Here is a 20,084-nt window from a genome sequence, read left to right on the forward strand (position 1 = left end):
CAGCTTCAGAGTTTACAAGCAGGGTGGGGTGTTGCAGGGTACAAGATAATCCAGGCTCAAGCTTGAAGGGGGCTCTTTGATTGCTTATAAAGAATTAAGGGTTTTTTTAGACCCTGAATATCCAGAGGATGTTACAGTGATGACTTACTCTTTTATTTTCTTTCTGCTGGTGATTTATTTCCCAATGGCATGCAGCTGCCTGTTCTCTCAACCAGCATCTCCTTAACAAGCTGAGTGCTGACCTTCCACCTCCACTTCCACCTAAATCTCTCTCAAATCCTCCTAATATGTCAGAGTGTATGCGGGAAGAAGGAGCAGGAACTCGTTCCTCATCTACAGAGTTTAATGCTCTGGTGCATTTGCTGGAGATCTCGTGGTGCTGGGGGAATTTATCTGCCAATTATTTCTCAAAAAATAACAAAAGATTATGCAGCACATGGCAGATAAGGGCAGAAAGGGGAGAAGAGAACTGGGTTTTAATTGAATTCCAAGTACGTTGAGCAAAAATTTCAGAACTATCAATTAGGTGTTGGCCTGGGGCTGAAATTTAATTAAGACAATAGTGCTTTTAGGATGTCTCTGTCTGAGGGGCGAAGGGAAAGCATAAAGGGGAACAGTGAACACTGGAAATGTGATGGGGAGGTGGGAAAGATCCTGCTGGAGGTGGTTCAGAGTTAAGCTGCTACTTCTGGGTTTGCAGAGATCTGGGCTGTCTGTGGAACTGCACACCCCATGCCTGGGAAATGCCATAGGTCAGGGTGCAGGTGGGTTTCCGAGCTCAGACAGTAAATCCTCCAGAAGTAGTTGGCTGGAGAGCAGGGAGGGAAAGGGGAGAGGGGAGGTGGGATGCTGCTTGCTGTATGTCTCTGGTTGTTGGGGCTGCCTATGGCATGTATGCACCCAAAGGTGCTCAGGGCCCTGCACCCCAGGGAGCTGCAAGCCACAGTTGGCTGTGAAGATGAAGAAAATTAATTCCTGTGCCTGCTAGGCAGCATGTGGAGTGGCTTAAGGGGAAGAAGCTGTTAGGTTTTGAGGAGACAACTCTCATGCATTGGAAGGAGGACTCATTAGCACAAGAGCCCAGCTTGGCTCTGGGCTATGCAGTAAACTGTTCCTGTTAGCCTCAACCCAGCCCATGTAAGAGCTGACACATCCGAAGGTAAGAGCTGACACATCCAAACCTCAGCCCTGGATTTTGCCCTGTCCAGGGGACCAGCAGCTGCCCCAGGGCTCCCCTTCCTCCTCCTGTGCCTTACCTGTGTGTTACTTGAAGGCACCCTGGTCCTTACTGCCCGGGGTTGTCTGCAGATGCTTTTATCACTGGCTCATTCTGAGCTGCAAAGGAAAAATCTAAGGGAAAAAAAAGATCTGTATTCGAGAAAAGATTGTCACAAGCAAATTGTTTCATTTCCTAGTTTCTTTTGCTAAGTGGAACAATTTTCTCACATTATAGCAAAACCGCTTTCATTTTCTCCAAGAAGCAAATCCCAAATCTCTGTACAGAACTACTGTAGCAACAATAAAGAGGAACTTTGTTCCTAAATTCCCAATATACACAAAGAGCACAAAAATGACATTAATCCCTAAATTCCAAATACACACCATTTCAAATAATTGCAAAAAACAAGGTTCTCTTCTCTCATCCTACAGTTATTTTGGGGGCAAAGTAGATATTTCAATAAATCACACTACAGTATTCGTACACGGAAAGCCACCCTACACCAAAATGAACTGGGTCCCGGGCAGTTCCTGACACACCGGTGGGAGGTGAGGTCTTGTTCTGACTCACTCAGGGAAGTGATTTCCCACAGATGCAGGATGGTTACTTAATGTCTTGTGCTCTTAAAAATATCACGCAGATATTTTCCAAAGTGGATGCAAAATTCTAAGATCTTTTAACACCGTACTTTGGTGAAAACCAGTGTTAACTACTGAGGCTGAATTGGCTGTTTGAAGAATTTTTTACAGTCACTTGAGGGTTACTGGTACTTGACACTTGTTTTATTTGGCAAGAGCCTGAGCATTTGGCTCATGTGTAATCTTTTTCCTTTTACTCCTAGTCCAGAGAGTCTCTTGCAAGTCTGGGGCAAGTGTCCTTGGGCTGGTTTCTTGGACGACGCAGGTTATGAATATCCAGTTTGCTCACAAGATGACAGCAGCAATGAGTATTGTTAATGTCTTACAGTCAGTGAGTCACTTATCACAAAACACTTGATGGACTTTCTCAAATTATTTTCAGGAAAGAAGATAATTGCTTCACCTGCCATTGAAATGCAACTGTAGCTGGGACGGAGAGCAGCGCTGCTGGATGGGACATAGCTACACCACATCGGGGCTTACAGGACAAGGCTATGATAACCAGCTGAAGGAAGTAGAAGAATTTGGACAGAAAAGGTAAAATTATCCCAAAGAAGCTTAGACCACAATGTTGGAAGTATTACTATGACCTTAGGGAACACTGATTATTAGTTTGTTCATTCTTCTTTAACAAATCCAACTGGTCTGGTCCTTGGGTATAAGTACTACCAGCACAGCAATGTTCCCAGAAGTGCTAGGGGAGGTTCATGACACCCAACTTCAGTCATTCCTACCATAGGAGTCTCCACTGGAGAGAGTCCCTTTACAGTCAATGGAAAGAAAGTCACATCTCAGGAGGCATTCATCTTCTTCTGAGGTACGTGTCTTCCTCGGAGGACTATGCTGAGATGAGAGGAGCCACTTTCTTGTAGTGCCTAATTTTCCCCATTAACCCTAAAAGGACTCTAGAGGAGCAGCTCACATTGGGTGTCTGTGGTATAGGCATGTAGATTCAGGCAGGTGAATCTCAGCAGATAAGAAAATTGGCCCAGCAGAACGAAGGTTGTGGGTTTTTTTCCTTGAATACCTTTTTCTTCCCGGATTTCCTTTCAATGTTCTGGCCCAACTCAACAAACAGTTGCACTTGCACATAACACAGAATAGCGTTGCACTGCTATATTTAACAACAGAGTCTTTAAAGATGCTAAACATTAACCTGTACCTAACACTTCACCAAACAAGAATAAATTAGCATTAAGGAAAAGCAAATTAATTTGCCTCTAAGAATCTGTTTTGTTCAATGCCCTGGAGAGGTATTAAATGAAGCTTGCTGCAATGCCAGAGCAATTTCTGTTGGCACTTTCCCAACACAGCGCAGGCAGCCGTGTAGCTCCCACTGCCTGCGCTGTTTCAGGGTCCCAGGATTTATTTGGCAGCCTTGTTCTTCTTTGCAGGCGCAGGGAGGCTGTTCAGATCTTCCTGTTCGGTGACGTTGTGGTCGAAGCTGTGGTGAGAAGAGTCCTTCACCGCGCTGTAGTACACCGGGGCCGTGTACGGCGCGGGGTTCTCAGCGCTCTTCTCTTGGCACTTGCATAACTTCCTAAAGGCAGCCCTGAATTTCTGTGACATGAGGTTGTAGATGATGGGGTTGATGGCGCTGTTCAGGTAGATGCACATGCGGCAGAAGAGGAGGAACCAGATGTTCAGGTACGGAGGGTCCATGAAGGAGTTCACCACCACCAGCGTGCGATAAGGCATCCACAGAAGGGCGAAGAGGACCACCACGACAGCTAGCATTTTGGTCACCTTTCAAGTAGGGATATGCAAAAAGAGAAACAGTTAGGTGATGCTAAATCTCCAGCTGAGCTTTCCCACCTGGAGATACAATGCAGACAACTAATTCAGCCTACATCTTGCTTAGATCTCTCTCTAAGTGGTTAAAATAGACACCCAAACCATGGGGCTATTCCTCTCTGAATCCATTCTGTTCATGAAACAATCTTGCATGAATAAACCCCTTAAATGACAGGTTTTCACCTACTATTTAAAAGCCTTTAAAGCTCCTTAGGGGAAGCATCCACCGGCCTGGAAATGGGCTGGGATAATCATGGGAACTTCTGTACTACAAAGCAAATTAGAACATTTCACATAACAATAAATCAGTGGGGAAGCTAATTCATGCAAAAGTGGGGTCCTAACTTTTGGGGGTGCCATGGGATATATCTCAACTCCCTGCCTAAGATTTTTCTGGTTTCCTACGGCAGCTGTTTTTCCCAGGGATAGGCTCCTGGTACAAAGCAGCGCTGAGAGCAGAGGAGTCTGCCTGGAGTCTTACACAAACTCCTACTTGTGCTGATATGGGAGTTACTTAGCTAATTGGTATGGGTTATTTTAATTTGCAGCACACTGGGGAAGTACTACATTAACATAATAGGAACAAGAAGATATTGAAAATTCAGAAGTGAGCAGTAATTGCCCTCAGCTCGAAGTTCAGAAGTGAGCAGTAATTGCCCTCAGCTCCGCTCAAGCTTGTTTAAGAAAATGGGGTTTTGTACTGAAAATCCAGTGATCCTAATAATTTCAACAGCTATTTCTGGTAGGTGTCAATCATCCTCCAGCAAATACTTACAGAATACACACGTCCCCAAGGAGGAAAGTATGAGTAAACACTGATGCCACACACATATTAAGGCAGTGGCGTTTCAAACGTCAGAAAGGGAGTTGTGCAATGACTCCAGTTCTCAATATGGAAATAAGCACTTAGATCACATTCACAGTCTCTCAAAATTCCTTGGAGCATTTCTTTTTTATTTTTTTTTAACTTAGTCATGAGCAACTATGCCTTCCTGTATTGATTTGAGTAGAAACTGGAGCTGGTTGGTAGTGGCAACAAAACTTTCCCTACGAGAACAGGGCTATTGTCAAGCTGAGGCTAAAATAGAAGCGTTTTGTTGTGTGTGGTTTAATGGGAATGTGAGGACACTTCCCAGAATAACATCTTGCAGTGATATGGTGAGTGCTGGGGCTGTTGCTAAGACTTCAGCATGTTTGCTGCCACTTTGCTGCCTTTTGGGAAAGACATGAGAGGCTGTACGAGATGTGTCAGTAAAAGGTAGCTTCAAAGCTTTTCAGTGCCTTTTTTACAGGGCTGGCTGGATGCAGGAGAGCAAGAGCCATCTCAGAAGCTTTTGGGTTCAAGCCACCCTACCTAGTATGCAAATGCTCTGGTTATAATCTATCAAGACCTGGAAACAGAGAGCTCCTGGTACCAGATCAGCCCAGAAGGGCACAGATTTTGCTTCAACACTGTGTGCTACGTGAGCAGTGCATACGCATGGGACCTGCATTTTCTACTTCTCTATGTATCTTTACAGCAAAAAGACATGACAGAGATGGAGCATTCAGCCACACTGCTGCCTTCCACAGCCTGCTTCTCAGGTTTGCAGAGACAATTGCTTTGGCCGTATTTTTTATGCATCTGAGGTTTATTTCCCAAGAACCTGAAACAAAAACTGTGCTAATCAATGAACACTACAGCAAAATGCAACCAACTCCTCAGCTAAAATGATCCTAAGTACAATTTCTGTCAGAATTTAATTCTGCTCTGCTAAGCAGTTTATTCCTCTTGGGACATGAGGGCAGGCTCTGTGCTTTTCCATCGCATGAAGAGACTGAGTGTATCCCAGTCCTGCCTGGAAGGGTCCATGTTTAAGGGCTGACTTTAAGTGGGTAAGGTTGGGGGAGTCTTTCCATCAACTTCAGGAGTCCCAGGCAGCAGGATTGCTGCAAAATATGTCCCTGGAAAGTGAAATAGTACATCTCTGCAGGTCCTCACTGAGACACAGACACTCCTCACTCCATGGCTGTCCCAGTTCCCAAGGTGCAGTTTCCCACCACAGGACTGGGGAGAATAAATCCCTGAGCTTTTATACACTTAGCCCTGATCTCTGGCAGGGGTCCCTTCCGGCCGGGAGGTTCCTGTGTGGCTGAAATGTCTCCTTTAAAGCTAGCAGATTAATACTGAGATTGAAACATCTTTGGCTTTTTGACTGTTGTAATTCTCTGCCTTGTTTTACTGTTCAGGACCCCACGATGGTTGTGAGCAGTGATCTGAACTCTGCACCCCAGTGACAGCACCAGGGGGAGCATATCCTAATAAGGCTGAAAAGTAAGTTCATTCTGGTCCTTTCTGAGACCAAAAGAAATGTAGTCTGGAAAAGAACCAGTGATTCATCTGCTTTTTAGCCATAACTGCCCCTGCTCTTTGGCTGTTTGTTGTGGAAATGCTGGTGGTGCCAGTCCATCCCAGCAATGTCCCAACGCCTCCCTCCTGACCGCAGGAGACCACATAGGGCTGTCATCCACAGAGCACTGGCTGCTACACGTCCAACAGCCCTGAGAGAGAGCGGTCTTTGTCCTGGGAGGGGAAACGGGCTGGAAGCAGCACCACGAGGATTTATTACCTCCGTCTCACTAAATGCCTCAGTGCTCCCCGAGGACGCTGCCTCCAGACCACAAGCTGGGACAGGCAGCCCTGCCCTGAGCTTGCTGTAAGATTGAAATTTGCCTTTTAAAGCCAACTGTCTGTACAGACTGTGTTCTCCTGAGTGCAACTTTTGCAAAGTTGTGTCGACACAGGATGCACTGAGAAGAGTTTGGGACACTTATCCCAAACTGCACTAGTCCTGAATTATGCCCCCAGAAAACCAGCTGCACCCAAAAAAGCCAGAGCTTTGCTGTAGCCTCAAAGCATCCCTCGGGAAAGCACCAGCTCAGGGACAGCAATTTTTCCAACAAGTGTTTTGCAACAGCTCTGTTGTACGTAGTGTGTGCACACAACAGCTGTAAAGGAGCTATGGATAGAAGCAAGACAAAGGTTTGTAGGCAGGAGGGGATGTTTGACTAGAACTGTTGATATTTAGCTGAAAAACACTTTGGAGGATGTAAGCCAGTGTTGCTGAACAGCCAAGGAAATCTGCTGCAGAGACCCCTGACTACATCCTGGGTCCCTGTGCCAAAGCTAAGGGGCCACTCACCTTCCATCTCCATGGCCAAGCCCGCTGTAACTCCCAGAGCAAACCCACTCCGAGCATCCCTCTTGCTCCATACAAGGCAGTCGGCCTCTTGCATCCCCGCACAGCCCTTCCAACCCATCCCTTGTCTCAGTGCTGTGTCCAGCTTCTGCCCCTGTGCTGGAGGCCACAGAGGCTTCTCCCCAGCCAGTGTCACCCCTCCTTGTCCAGGCACCACCACCCTGAGCTGCAGCATCCTTTTTTGGGAATCCCGCTCCCTCTAGTGGTCCCTCTCTGGCAGGTGAGATATGTTCTTGGAGGTGGCTGGTGTTTCTGTCTGTGGCCCTTTCTTCTGTAGGTGGTACATACAGCAAAACTTACACCTTGAGTTGTCCTGCTCTGAACTTAACATGTTTTAGAACCTTGCGTTGTCCTGCTCTGAACTTAACATGTTTTAGAGGCACCAGTGAGGGAACAGGAACACCTTCACGCTCTGAAAAGCAAGCAGTACAGCGCTGGGGCTGTTGTAGGAGCACACCCATAGCAAAACACCCCCAACCATCTAGGCTCTTTAGAGGCCAGGGAGAAAAATGGGCACTTGTGGGGTAGCCCCTTTTGGACATCTCCCAGGGGACTCAGGGCACAGAGACTGGAAGAGCCAGTTCCTCTATAAAAACAGGACAGAAGAGGAGCACTGATGTGGGTCCCTGGTCAGAGGGACCTTCTTGAGGCCCCAAAGCTCATCTTCCCACTCTGCTCTGCTCTGCTGGTCAACAGATCCTCTGGGAGCCACACCACCCTCTCGTACCACTGGTCCATGATGGGAATCTGGCAGACTGTGCATCATCACCCCAAGAAATTCAAAGGTGTTTGCAGGGTTGGGGTCCCGCTTCGCCACATCACTGACATACAACCTGCTGCCTGCAGGGCCCTGTGAAGCTCTTGCTGCAAGGGGAAGCCTGTCAGACGGCAACACTATTGCTGTTTTGACCAAACTTGCAAGCGTGATTTCTAGTGGTGTCTTTAGTGGTTTAGTTTAGATGGCAATTGCATTTTAAAGAAGCTGCATCCTCTCTTCAGTCTTCTCCGCTGGCAGCACATGCATCACTTTCACAGCCCCCTCATCACCCTGCTGGATTGGACACCACCAGCATTTGTTATTAGAGCAGTTTCTGGTGCTGTGTCCTCACCTCTGACACTCAGGACAAGACCCTTTACCCAGGGTCACCATGGAAATTCCTGGTGACATTTTCAAGGGCTGTCAGCACTTCTCAGGAGATTATGAGAGATCAGTGGCATCACCTGTTAGGCTGCCCTCTCCTTTCCACCCTGGCCACAGGTGATTAATGAGCAAAGAAACCTGCTTATGAGCTCCTCAGCCAGCATCAACTATCACCAAGGAGTGTCCAGTGGTCTGAGGTGAGATCCATATGTGTTTCTTCTTTCCACACGTTTCCTCTGGTTTTAGGGCAGTGATGCCATGGCTAGCAGAAGATCAGAGAGGAAGCCTTTCTTCTGTTGACAATGGCACAGGACACTCATGTCCAGGCTGCTCCCTTTTAGGGCTCGTACCCACTGCATGGAGGTTTTTGCCATTGATTTCCTTGGCAGTGAACCTTGCCTGGAGATGACCTCTTGGGTTCCTTCTGTGCCCCTCCCACACCTTTGCTAAAGCCTAGTTGGGTAGGTGTCCCACAGCCCCAGGTGCTGGGGGTGGGGGGTGGTGGGGCACAGGCCCCCTTGAATCTCCCTTTCCCCTTCGCATGGGCACATGCACCTCTGTCACTGTCACCCACTGACTGTGGGGAATGCTCTCCTCTGCGTCTGCATTTAAGTTCCTTCTCCTATACAGCATCTCCCTCTGCCAGCTCTGCTGGCCTGAATGGATTTAGCTCCTTTCCTTCTCACATTAAAACCCCCTTCTTAATGATCTGCCCATTCCCCAGCTCTCAGCCCCGGCTTCCCCTCTGCTCTACCCCCACTGCCCCTCTGGGCTCCTGCACACTGCAGCATCTCCCAAAAAATGTCATTCCTCTGGCCCTGGCTTCCCCTGCTCAGGGAAAAAAACTGAGGGCAGAATCCAGTGCTGTCCCCTTGGTGTCTCTGGAGGCCTCTTTTCCTCTCCAGGTGGTTGGGTTGTTGGTTTTTCCTTCATAACTACATGCAGAATTATGACTCACTGCAGCTTCTGCTCCTCAATTCATCGCATCACCAGTCAAAGCTCTGGCTGGATTTCAGTGCTAAGGTGGATGCTCTGACAGGCCCTGGATTTGTTATGCTCGAAGCACTCCTATACACACTGCCCAGAACTCTCTCCAAAATAGCTGTGTGGTTTCACTTGGCTTTGGCAAGTGGCACCAAGCATCCAGCAGATCCCCTCAGCAATGAATCAAACGGTTCAAGTAGAACACCCAAATCCTGATTTTTGTCCCCTCTGATTTTTATGGATAGTCACATCAAGTTCCCTCTGATTATACATCAAATGAAGCAATCTTGTCCTATGCCATATCCAACTTGTGAAAGATGTTCATGGAAAAACTTGGACTGCAGCCACCTCTGGGGCGCAGCACGGCATCCATTTGACAGCCACCAACCCGTGTGGCAACCACCCAGCCCACATGCCAGCTGGGGCACAGCTGGAGTTTCTTCCTCCATCACTCTCAAGAGCTTGCTTTGAAGAGCTGCTGGTGTGAAATCAGAAGGAAGCATTCAACAAATCATAGCTGGAAGCCCTGGGAAACTGCTTCACAGTTTAAAAACTCAGTGCCATCTTTATTCCTAATGATGCCAGCTCTGGGATGTCAGGCCAGTCTTTGCATGCTGAGATATTTCAGGAGGTAATGACGATCTCGAGAAAACTCCCGGTGTAACAGAAAAGAGGGCACAGGATGTTTCCAGGAGCTGGAGTGCACATCATCCAGCCCCATCAGGACTAACAGCCGCAGCCACTCATCCTCGTGAGGCTGGAGCATGCTGTGTGCAGCACGGCCACTCCATGGCACAGCCCTGCAGCGGTGGCTCTGGAAGGAGAGGTCCCTTTAGGTACTGCCATGTAGTATCTAGAAGCCTCACTGCCGGACCCCCTGCCCGAGGCTCCCGTAGCAGCCAGCAACCCTGGGAGAGCAGGCAAGTACTTTTGCAGAAGTAAGGACTTGCCTTAAACCTTTCTATGCTGGAGCAAAAAGGAGGAAAAAAGCTGAACTGGAAAGATTTAGAAGTTTGTGAAGATATACACGTTCTCGGGGCTGTTTGCTTCCCCTCTGTGACTGAATTGTCTCTCCTGGGGAATGGAGGTTCCCGTGCAAGTCAGGCAATGAGATACTGAGTTGGGAAAACAAGGAATTTAAGACAGGCTGAAACCTATTTCAGGCTGTCTGGAAATCCGGCCCTGCTCACTCCAAATCACAGCAGAGCTGATGATTTCAGGGACTCAAGACAGATTCCTGTATTTCCTTTCCTTTAAAATAGCCCATGTCTCTGCCTAGGCAAAGTTTGAAACTGGATTAGGATAGCGTCTTGCAAATGGCCAGCAAGCTGGCAGGAGTGTCCCACGTCCAGATGCTGACCTGTCCAAGAAGCTGGGGGCTAGAGACTGTCCATGTGGACAGAGAAAGAGGAGGACCAAGGGCAGGAGGTGTGAAGAGGAGATGGGGAGCAAGCAGGCAGCTGAATGACTGAGGAGTCACTGAGGCAAACACACCACTATGACACTGAGGTACCTTCCCCACCTGCAGGAACCAGGGGGCTGCAGCCAGTGCTGGGCTCACAAGACAGGGGTTCAGACCAGCTCTCCCCTCTCTTTGATCCTCTAAATCTGAGACACCCTGCCTGGAAGGCAAGTCCCACCAGCATAATGTGATCCAGCACTCCCCTCCTCGGGGAGGCAATAAGTAATTAATTATCCAGCAAACACCCCTGCACTCCTGCCTCTCCCAAGTGATCCAGGAGCCCTGTCCTGCTCCGCTGAGTTCAGACCATCTGTGCTTCCAGACCCTAATTGGGCTTGGGGGGAGCTTCGGTGCAGCAAACCAACCTTCTCCACTACCTCCACAAAGGGAAGCAAAACATTGGGGCACTCCACCCCCTGCCAGAATGTCCCCCAAAGCACTGAGCCCCTGACAGTGCTGACTGCAGCCCAGCATGCCCCAGCCCAGCAGGGACCCCCTACCTGCTTGCGGGAGCTCAGGGCCCCCTTGTTGCTCCTGCAGGAGAGCTTGAGGGAGCCACCCTGGTGTGTGGAGCCCAGGCAGGAATGCTGTGGGGTGGCGGGCAGGGGGCTCATGAAGAGGATGCGGGCAATGAGGCCGTAGAGGACAGTTGCCAGCCCCAATGGGATGACGTAGAAGACAGCGAAATCCAAGAAGTAAATGGGCATGTAAAAGCTTCTGGAGACCCGGTAGCCACAGCTGACCTGTGCCCCATCCAAGAAGGTGACCTGGGTCGTGTCCACCAGGAAGAACCACATGAGGCAATAGAGGGAGGTGAAGAGCCAGAGCGAGGAGATGATGCGCTTGGCGCGGGACACGGTGCAGAGGAGCTGGGCTTTGATGGCGTGGCAGATCGCGATGTAACGCTCCACTGTGAAGGCGGTGATGGACCAGGCGGAGATGTTGATGCCCAAGTACTGCAAGTAGGTGATGCAGAGGCAGCCGGCGTAGCCGTAGACCCAAGAAGCCACCACTTCCGAGATGTTGGGCAGCCCGGCCGCCAGCAGGACGATGAGGTCGGCCACCGCCAGGCTCACCAGGTAGCAGTTGGTGGGGGTTACCATGTGCTTGGTGCGCAGCACCACCAGCACCACCATCACGTTGCCAGCGATGCCCACCCCGCAGATGAGCAGCACCAGCAGGATGGTGACCACCTGCAGCTCCAGGGGCTGCCGGGGCATCCTGCCCAGGGTCTGGTTGCCTCCGACGCCTCCTCCCAGCGCGGTTCCCGGGCTGACCGAGCCGTTCTCCATCGGTCCCCAAATCCTCCCCCGGCGGAGCTCCGCGCACCCTGCGGCGGGAGAAGTGGGGGAACCGGCAGCCGGGAGCTTCGCCGCGGAACCCCGCGGCCCCCCGCGCCCCCTCCCCGCCCTCCGCCCGCCCTGGCTCCTCCCTCCCTCTTTTCTCCACGATTCACCCCAAGTCTTGCTGCCGCCCGGCTCCTTGCACCCCCTCACCCCCCCTTCCCACTGCAAATCCCCCGCTGAGCCTCCGCCGGGAGCGGCCAGGACCCCTCCAGCTCCCCGGACCCCCCGGGATTCTCCGGGACCCCCCGGGATGCTCCAGGACCCCCCAACCCGAGCCCCGGATCCCAGGACTCTCCAGGCCCTCCCGCCGCCGCCGGTACCGCCCCCCCTGCAACTACCAGGACCCCCCCAGAATCGCCCGCGACCCCCAGGACTATCCCAGCCCCCGGGACCCCCCGTCCGCCTCCCGCCCGCATCCCCCGCCGGGTCCTAGCGCACCGCTGAGCCCGCGAGGAGGAGGAGGAGGAGGAAGGACCCCAGGCAGGTGGTGGGGGTGGCAAGTTGGAGACCCCAGGACAGAGAGGAGCAGGGGCACCCCAGAAGGGAGCTGGTCCACTCCGGGACCCAGGACTGTGGGTGCCTTGTGTCCCCTGCCGAGTCACAGGCTGCACTGTCCCCCCTGGGCAAGGAGAGCTGAGGATGAGGGCTCCTTCCTTCCTCTTCTCTCAGGAGGATGGGACCAAGGTGATGCCATGGAGACCCATGGCCTTTCCCTTTTCCTTTGGGCTGGGGAAAGGAGCCCCTTGCCTGAGCTCCCCTTCATGTCATCTCTCCTGCAGCCACCCTTGTCCCAAACAGGCACATCAGTGTCATTCTTTTGGGGAAAGGCTCACCAAGTCCTGGACTGGGAGACCCCATATCTCCTCAGCAATGAGGCTAAGATGTCCCCAGTTGTCAGGCTGGAGATCCAGTGTCTCCCTGATGGTCACCAGTAACCAGAATTTGCTGCCAGTTCTGTGCTTGCTCCTGACATCTCCACAATCTGTCACAAAATGCATTTTCAAATTGAAAGAGCAATTGTCATTGTAGAGATAAGGTGCTAACGGGCCCCTCACCTGTGGAGCAGAGGAAAGGACAAGAGGAAAGTTCACTGTTTTATTAGAATAGATTTCAATGAAAGACAGAGCTGCCCCATTAATCCCAAACACTGAGGCACATACCCAAAATGTGAAGGATCGTCCTGATGCTGGATGAGTGAAGCCCAGGGTTTCACAGGCAAATTTCAAAGCCTGGGCTATCCAGGTGGATAAAATGCCTTTTGCCTCACCTCTGTGCCCCGCTCCCAGGAAGCACCAGTCTGCCCAAGCTCTGGCTTACCGTGGCAAATAATATTTTCCTCCTTTCTCTGGGAAACCTTATGCCTCCATTTAGCTCCACAGAGGACAATCCTTGCAGTTTTTCATTCCCTCCCATGACATTTCATTCACCTTTGGGTCAGTTATAAAGGACAACTATTCTCTTCTCTTTCCATTTGCTTTCCTTAGGGCTTTGCTGGCAGCCTGCACCAGGGCCAGCCTGTGCCCCAGCCAGTCTCACCCCTCTGCCCTACAGCCCTGGGCTGGGGACATATGGCAGGTCCTGTCACTGCCCTTGGACACCTACCGAGGCTGCACTTTGCTCTAACTTTCTCCCTTTTTAAAAATAGATGCATTTTAAAATCTCTCTAGATATTACACCTGCTTCATGACACTATTCAGGCTGTGTTAACCTAATGAGCTGTTAGTGACCTCTTCAGGAGCCAGGCAGTGTCCCCTTTAGCCATCCCAACATCCTAAATTCCCCTCCATGTCATCCTGCAGCCTCTCCCCAGGATCCTGCCACCCGAGCATCACGCTCGCAGCCGTTCCAGCGTGTGTTACAGAGAAATACCCATCAACTACCTCCATGTAAGGACCAGTCTGATGGCATCCATCACACACTATTCTGCGAGGCTCAGGGAGCTCTCAGGCAAAAGGCTCTACTACAATTATCTGTAATAATCAGCATCGCTGTCCTCTGGCAAGACCACGGTGTGGTTATTAGGGGTGCAGCATCCTGGTTGCTTTATCCTGTGTCATTAGCAGAACTGTAATACACTATCCCTCTCTGAAGTCCCACCTCAGTCCCACTGTCGCTCCCTTGGTCCTTCTCCACAATTTAAAAATATCCTATTCCCGCATATTCCTCACTGTGGTCGACACATGGTTATTTCAACAGATGGGAACCTGTCAGCACCAGCAGCTCCCTGTGCTGCGCTGGCCGTGATGGACACTGCTGGGAAACACCCAGATCTGAGCATCGTGGTGGTCAGAAACCAGCCTCTGCTGCTGCGCTTGGAGTTAGTTGCAAAGCAGCACATATCAGGAGGTAAATGAGTAACGATAACATTTAATCTTATTGCACGTGTTTGTGGGAAGGAGGGGAAGTGTGGGCGTGTGTGTTTGCTCACAAGTACGGATGTATTTGTGTTCAAGGGTTTGCGTACTCTGCGGCTCTGGAGTGACTCTAACACAGACAGGCTTCCAGCGGGTCGTGAGACCACTGCTGTGTCGTGGTGATGCTGGGGAGCCTTGGGATGCAGACTGTGGCAGCCTCAGAAACACAGTTGTTAGTGCCTGCTTTTCATGAGCTCATGGGAAACAATATTTATTTCAAATGGGGGGAAAACCCAGTGGGGAGAGCTGCCAGCCTGGTGGCACTGCGTGTGGGAGGGGAGAAGGCACAAACCCTGCTCAAACGTCCTGAGGGGGAAGTCAGGGTTCATCCACTTCCTCAAACACATGCCAGGAATTGGTTTTGTGGGAGCAGGAAGCAAGAATAAAACAAACTCCCACAGAGACCAAAGAAGTTTTTTGGTTTGGTTTGATCCTGGAACAGTGTGTAGGATCGTTACAGATAATTATTTCCCTCAACGCTTTTCTTTGTGGCACTGACAATTCGGCAGTTATTAGCACAGCAATAACAACAGCCTTACATCATCCAGCTGAAGCAGCTCCTCCCGCCTGAGCCCCTGAGCTCATCTCGGTGCCCATCACAAGGCTGGGGCTGAGGGTGCTGATCTATGCCCAGTGCACACACCTGGGTGAGATTTCCCATGCATTGTCAAAATAGTAATGTTTGCTCTGAAGACTGATTAAGATTTCCCATTATAGGCTCCTTCAGTAGCCTTCAGTCCTATAACATTCAGGACACGACTGAGGAGTGTCAGATGATGCCAACCAGCTGAGAGTAAAGATTTCTCAAGCTAACTTTTTTGACGCTTATATAAAATATTTTCTTCCATCTTGACTTAAATCCAAATATTTTGGTGGCCAAAGATATCGATTCTTTTAACTAACATTTGATGTTAAGTTCTTTTAACATACTTCTGTATTTCCTTCTCTGCTGGCATTGCCTCAAGCTGCCACCCCCTGTGAATATTTGCCATCACCCACTGCCTGAAATGCCAGGAAGGAGAGGTCTTCAGCCTGCCCAGGGAGGTGGTGGAATCACCATCCCTGGAGGTATTTACGACACCTGTAGACATGGCTCGGCAGGGCATACTCTAGTGCCCGAGATTATTGGTTTGTGGTGGGGTGTTGTGTGTGGGGTTGTGGTTGTGGGGTTTAGTTGGTGGGTGGTGTTTTTGGGTTTGTTGGTGGGGGTTTTTTTGTGTGTTTTTTTATGTGGTTGGACTCGATGATCTCAGAGGTCCCTTCCAACCACTAAGATTCTGTGATTCTGTGATTCATTTCCCTGGGGGTTCCATTCCCTGGGGGGGTGGCTGTGCAGCCTGTGGCTGGGACAATAGCACTGTGCTCGGGCTGGGTGCTTGGGATGTTCAGCACCAGGTTCAGCATCTCCCCGTTCTCCTCATGCAGCTCATCCCTCTCTCTCAGTCTCACCAGGCAGCTCATTTAGTCCCATGGACAGAAAAGACCTCTGAGGCTTCGCATATTTAATAAACAATGCTGGGAGAAAGCAATCCTCTTACCCAAATCTGTGATAAACACCTTGCCATTCTCTGGTGCTTCATAACATACAAATATTAAACCCATAAAACTTCTGCTGTTAGAGCTGGGACACAGAGGCTGCATCCGCACGGTGCCGGTGAACGTGGAGACGCTGAATCACGAGAGGCCACGAGTGGCTTTGCTTGGAGCTGGGTTACAGGATTTTGGGCCCTGGGGAACTGCTGAATTGTGAGAGATCATGGGAAAGTGATTTCATCCCCCCCCCCTCATCTGTGCAGCTCATCTTGGAGCGGGCAGGAAGGTGCTCGGTGGCTCTGCAGGGCAACCTGAGGGCTGACAACTGCTATTAGAGACAGGGATGAGTCAGTCTGCTAAATGCAACAGTTATTGCTCGCTCAGAAAGGCAAAGGAGGGAGATGTTCTGTCAAAATTGCCTTCACCTGTTCCAGGGTCACAGCCAAGAAGCAAATCACTTTGGGGCTTTATGGGTTAATGCCCTCAGAGCTCAAACCCAAGCAAAGAGGCAGCTGTCAAGGAATTAAGAAGATGTAAAATCAACCTGGACACACGCTACACACTCAAAGATGAACTATCTGGTGGCTTTCTAATGATTCTTGTGAGCAGGGAACCATCCCTGGCGGGATGCAGCTCCTGAAGAGCTCCACGGGGACCAGCTCATGGACCTGGGGTTCTTCACATCTGTGCCAGGGGTGTGGAAGGGAACAGCATATGGTCACTATGGAAAACCTCGTGGACGAAAAGGCAGCTGAGGGAATGGAAAAAGATTAAGAGGAAGGCAGTGATACAGAATTTCTGTGAATGAAAAACTAATTCAGGCTTGAAAACAACAAAGAATATCTTTAGATTCTTAGATCCAGGAATGGGACAGGCAGCACCTCCCAGGGGAGGGCAGGAGGTGCCTGGTGGATGGATGGATGAGAAAACCTGCCTGGTGGTGCCAGGCTTAAGGAGCTCCTTCCATTGTAGCACCAAGCTCAGGGCAACTCTGTCATGGAGAAATGATGTTTCCACAGCCCCAGATGAGGGCAGGGATGGTTTGTTATTTCCAGACGCAGTGACACAGGCAGCTCTGAGGGTTGTCTCAGGCTCCTCTCTCCCCTGCCTGGCCGGCACAGAGTTGCCTCCTGGCTTTTGAGTAGTTTTCTTTCTGGTTTGTATAATCTCTTCTAAAGATATGTTGTTAAATCTATGGTGTACCAGGTCTCGGCAATGCCTTCAGGGCGTAGAGCAACTTGGTGATTTTTATTCAGCTAATAAGTATAATCTGAGCTTTTAAAGACAGCGAAGTGAGGTCACTTTCACAAACTGGGGGGAAAAAATCCGTCCTCCCCTCCCCTGCATCCCTGCTGCGTTCAGAGCCTGAGTCCTCAAGCAAAAAGCCACTCACTGTGCAGAGATTAGCAAACAGATGCAAACGGATATCGCAAGCTCCGGTGTAAATACCTGAATTTCTGAAGCAGAGAGCTGCTGTCAGGGTCCATTGTCCCATTGGTGGCACAAGTGATGGGGTGCAGCCTTCAAGAGCCGTCCTGCCAACAACGCTAAGGCTTGGTTCCTCTGAACAATAAAAAGGCAAGAATTTTTAATATACTAATAGGTGATATTTGCTGATTTTTCCCCAGAAATATGTCTCCACATTGCCATTGCAAAACCCGGAGGCCGAAGGAAGGAGGTAGCCTGCTACCCCTCGGAGCAGCAACTGCATCGCCTTCTCCTGGCCAGCGTTATGCTGTTGGCTTTTAATCAAAATATTGCACAGAGGGACCAATGCAGCAGTTGTTTGCTGATGCAGGGGAGCATGAGGAGGTCAGTTTGGGGATAAATTTTTAATAACAAAGGAGGAATGAGGCTGCTCTTCTTGGAGCCATAAGTGTGTGTGACGGATGTTGCCTCCCTGTGCCACAGGCTCAGTCCCCCACATCCAGCAGCTGCCTCGTACAGCCAGGAGCATCCCAAATTAAGTCATCGTTTCTGAGTACAGCTCATTTGTGAACTGTCCCTATTAACATTTTAATAGGTACATCCTTCAGACTCTCTTCCAAGTAGCTCCTGGAAGGGCTGAGCTCTTAGATATGCAGCCTGAATAGTAAAAAACCCCACTCTGCAGTAATATGCATTGGACTGATTTGAGAAGTGCAATGAACCAAACTGCTGGGGATTTATGCAGCGCTGCAGAACACAACAGGGTGGAAAGGGATGCTTTGTGCAGGTCATGGGGTGCCACTTTCCCATCGCTTAAACCCCCATGACTGTAGGGGTTTGGCTTGAATAAAGCCAAGCAAGTGGGAGGCACAATGTGTCTTTATGAAGCCAGTGAAAACAGCGTTGTCACCCTGTGTGTCAAGGGATTCCCTGCTCTGCCCCACATCACCAGCTCCAGGCCGACTGCAGGCATCTGGAGGGGATTCAGCCACGGAAGAAGGAGTCCAATAACTTCTACTTCTGAGGACCCAGCACCCCTGGCATCACCTGCACACCCCATGGCCCCTCCAGGGCTCAATGAATCATCCACAGCACCGAGTCGGGGTTCACAACTCTTAGAGTCATAGAGTCATAGAGTTGTCCAGGCCAGAAAGGACCTCCAAAGGTCATCTAGTCCGACCTCCCTGCAGTCAGCAGGGACACCCCCAACTAGACCAGGTTGCCCAGGGCCTCGTCGAGCCTCACCTTGAATATCTCCAGGGAAGGGGCCTCAACCACCTCCCTGGGCAACCTGTTCCAGTGCTCCACCACCCCCACAGTGAAGAACCCTCTCCTAATCTCCAGTCTAAATCTGTTCCCCTCCAGCTTGAAGCCATTGCCCCTCGTCCTGTCACTGCAGGCCTTTCTAAACAGGTTCTCCCCAGCCTTCCTGTAGGCTCCCTTCAGGTACTGGAAGGCTGCTATTAGGTCTCCCCGGAGCCTCCTCTTCTCCAGGCTGAACAACCCCAGCTCCCTCAGCCTGTCCTCGTAGCAGAGGTGCTCCATCCCCCTGATCATCCTTGTGGCCCTCCTCTGGACCCTCTCCATCAGGTCCATGTCCTTCCTATATTGGACTCTTGCTGCCACCAGTAAGCTCTGCTGCTTGCTCCAGTGTGCCCAGTCCACCAGGAGCTCTGGCTGGGCAAGCAAGAAGCCGGAGGAGCTGGTGGAGGCTTTCAGGGCAGCACAATGAAGGGGAAGCCCCGAGAGTCCCCATCTTTCCCAGTTCTCCCACTCAGCGTGGAAATCAATAGCTGTGAGAGAAAACTGTGGTTGGGGTAACCAACGCTGAGCCTTTGCCAAAACCAGCAAGGTTTGAGGCTGTGCTCAGCCTGAAAATTGACACATCTTCCCATGTGCCTTTTGGGCACTGGTGGCGTCACATCCGACCTGAATCACCCACCCCAGTGCTCCTCCCGAGGGCAAGACGCAAGATGGGAAACTCCTGGGGTAAGGACGGAAATAGTTAGTTCCCAAAACCAGTAATTAGAGTGGATGAGGTGCTGGAGGGACATCCTGCGGGGGTAATAGCAGCGATAACACGGAGGGGAGACAAAAGCACTGCATGCAATGTTATGAAAGAACAAAAGCCTGGCAGAATAATTAGGCTGTAATTACAGGTTATTTCTGATTCTGTGACATATAAATGTCAACCCCGTAAGACTGTAACAACAAGCACTTGGTACAGCACCGTGCTGCACACCTGATGAATGCAGCTCAGGAGAGGCACAGCAGCCTTTAGCTCTGCTCCTGCTCCCCTTCCAGCCGGCGTGCAGAGCCACAACCTGCATCAGGGAACATGAGGCCACCCTCACTTGGTGTCCAGCTCCAGGGGTCACGCTGAGACCGGGCAGTCATGCTGAGCAGTGTGTCCTTTGCCTTTCCCAGCAGAAGTGCCCAGGCAATGACAGTACATTTACCATGGGGATGGCAAAATGCTCTGAATCCTCAGTCAGCGCCAATGCAAGTATCCAGAAACTCACTTGAACTGGTGACCATGAAGTTCTCCATCACTGAAATCCATCACTGTGCCCTGTCTAACTGTCTAGGACATGAAAGTGCCGGAAAACCTCTGGATGAAGCTCACCTCTCTGGTCCTGCTGTCACAGATGCTCCCCACAGACAAGTGTCTCCAACCTGCCTTCACGCCTCGGTGCTGCACAGATCCTGCCTGACCCACTAATTCTGCCAGTGTGGTTCATCCCAAAGCACAGCAGGTGCAATTGCAGCAGCTCTTGCTGCTAGGCAGCCTCCTCCACCCAATAAGGGGTTTCAAAGAGTTTCAGCTGATTGCAGGGTTTGATCATTTTTCAATTTTTCCTGCAGACACTGCTCACGGCAGTGTCC

At 50.6% G+C, this 20,084-nt stretch overlaps 1 protein-coding gene across 1 annotated transcript; it reads right to left on the reverse strand.

The window, feature by feature from the left end:
- Positions 1 to 1,446: 1,446 nt before the first annotated feature.
- Positions 1,447 to 11,769, reverse strand: LOC106889087 (thyrotropin-releasing hormone receptor-like). The gene is made up of 2 exons (XM_014943813.1): positions 10,978 to 11,769; positions 1,447 to 3,603 (listed from the first exon to the last, which is right to left on the reverse strand). Exons 1-2 carry the CDS (start codon positions 11,767 to 11,769, stop codon positions 3,223 to 3,225), a joined length of 1,173 nt encoding a protein of 390 aa, XP_014799299.1. The 3' UTR covers positions 1,447 to 3,222.
- Positions 11,770 to 20,084: the final 8,315 nt, after the last annotated feature.

The sequence above is a fragment of the Calidris pugnax genome, unplaced genomic scaffold (genome assembly GCF_001431845.1).
Source record: "Calidris pugnax isolate Ruff unplaced genomic scaffold, ASM143184v1 scaffold118, whole genome shotgun sequence".
Taxonomy (NCBI): domain Eukaryota; kingdom Metazoa; phylum Chordata; class Aves; order Charadriiformes; family Scolopacidae; genus Calidris; species Calidris pugnax.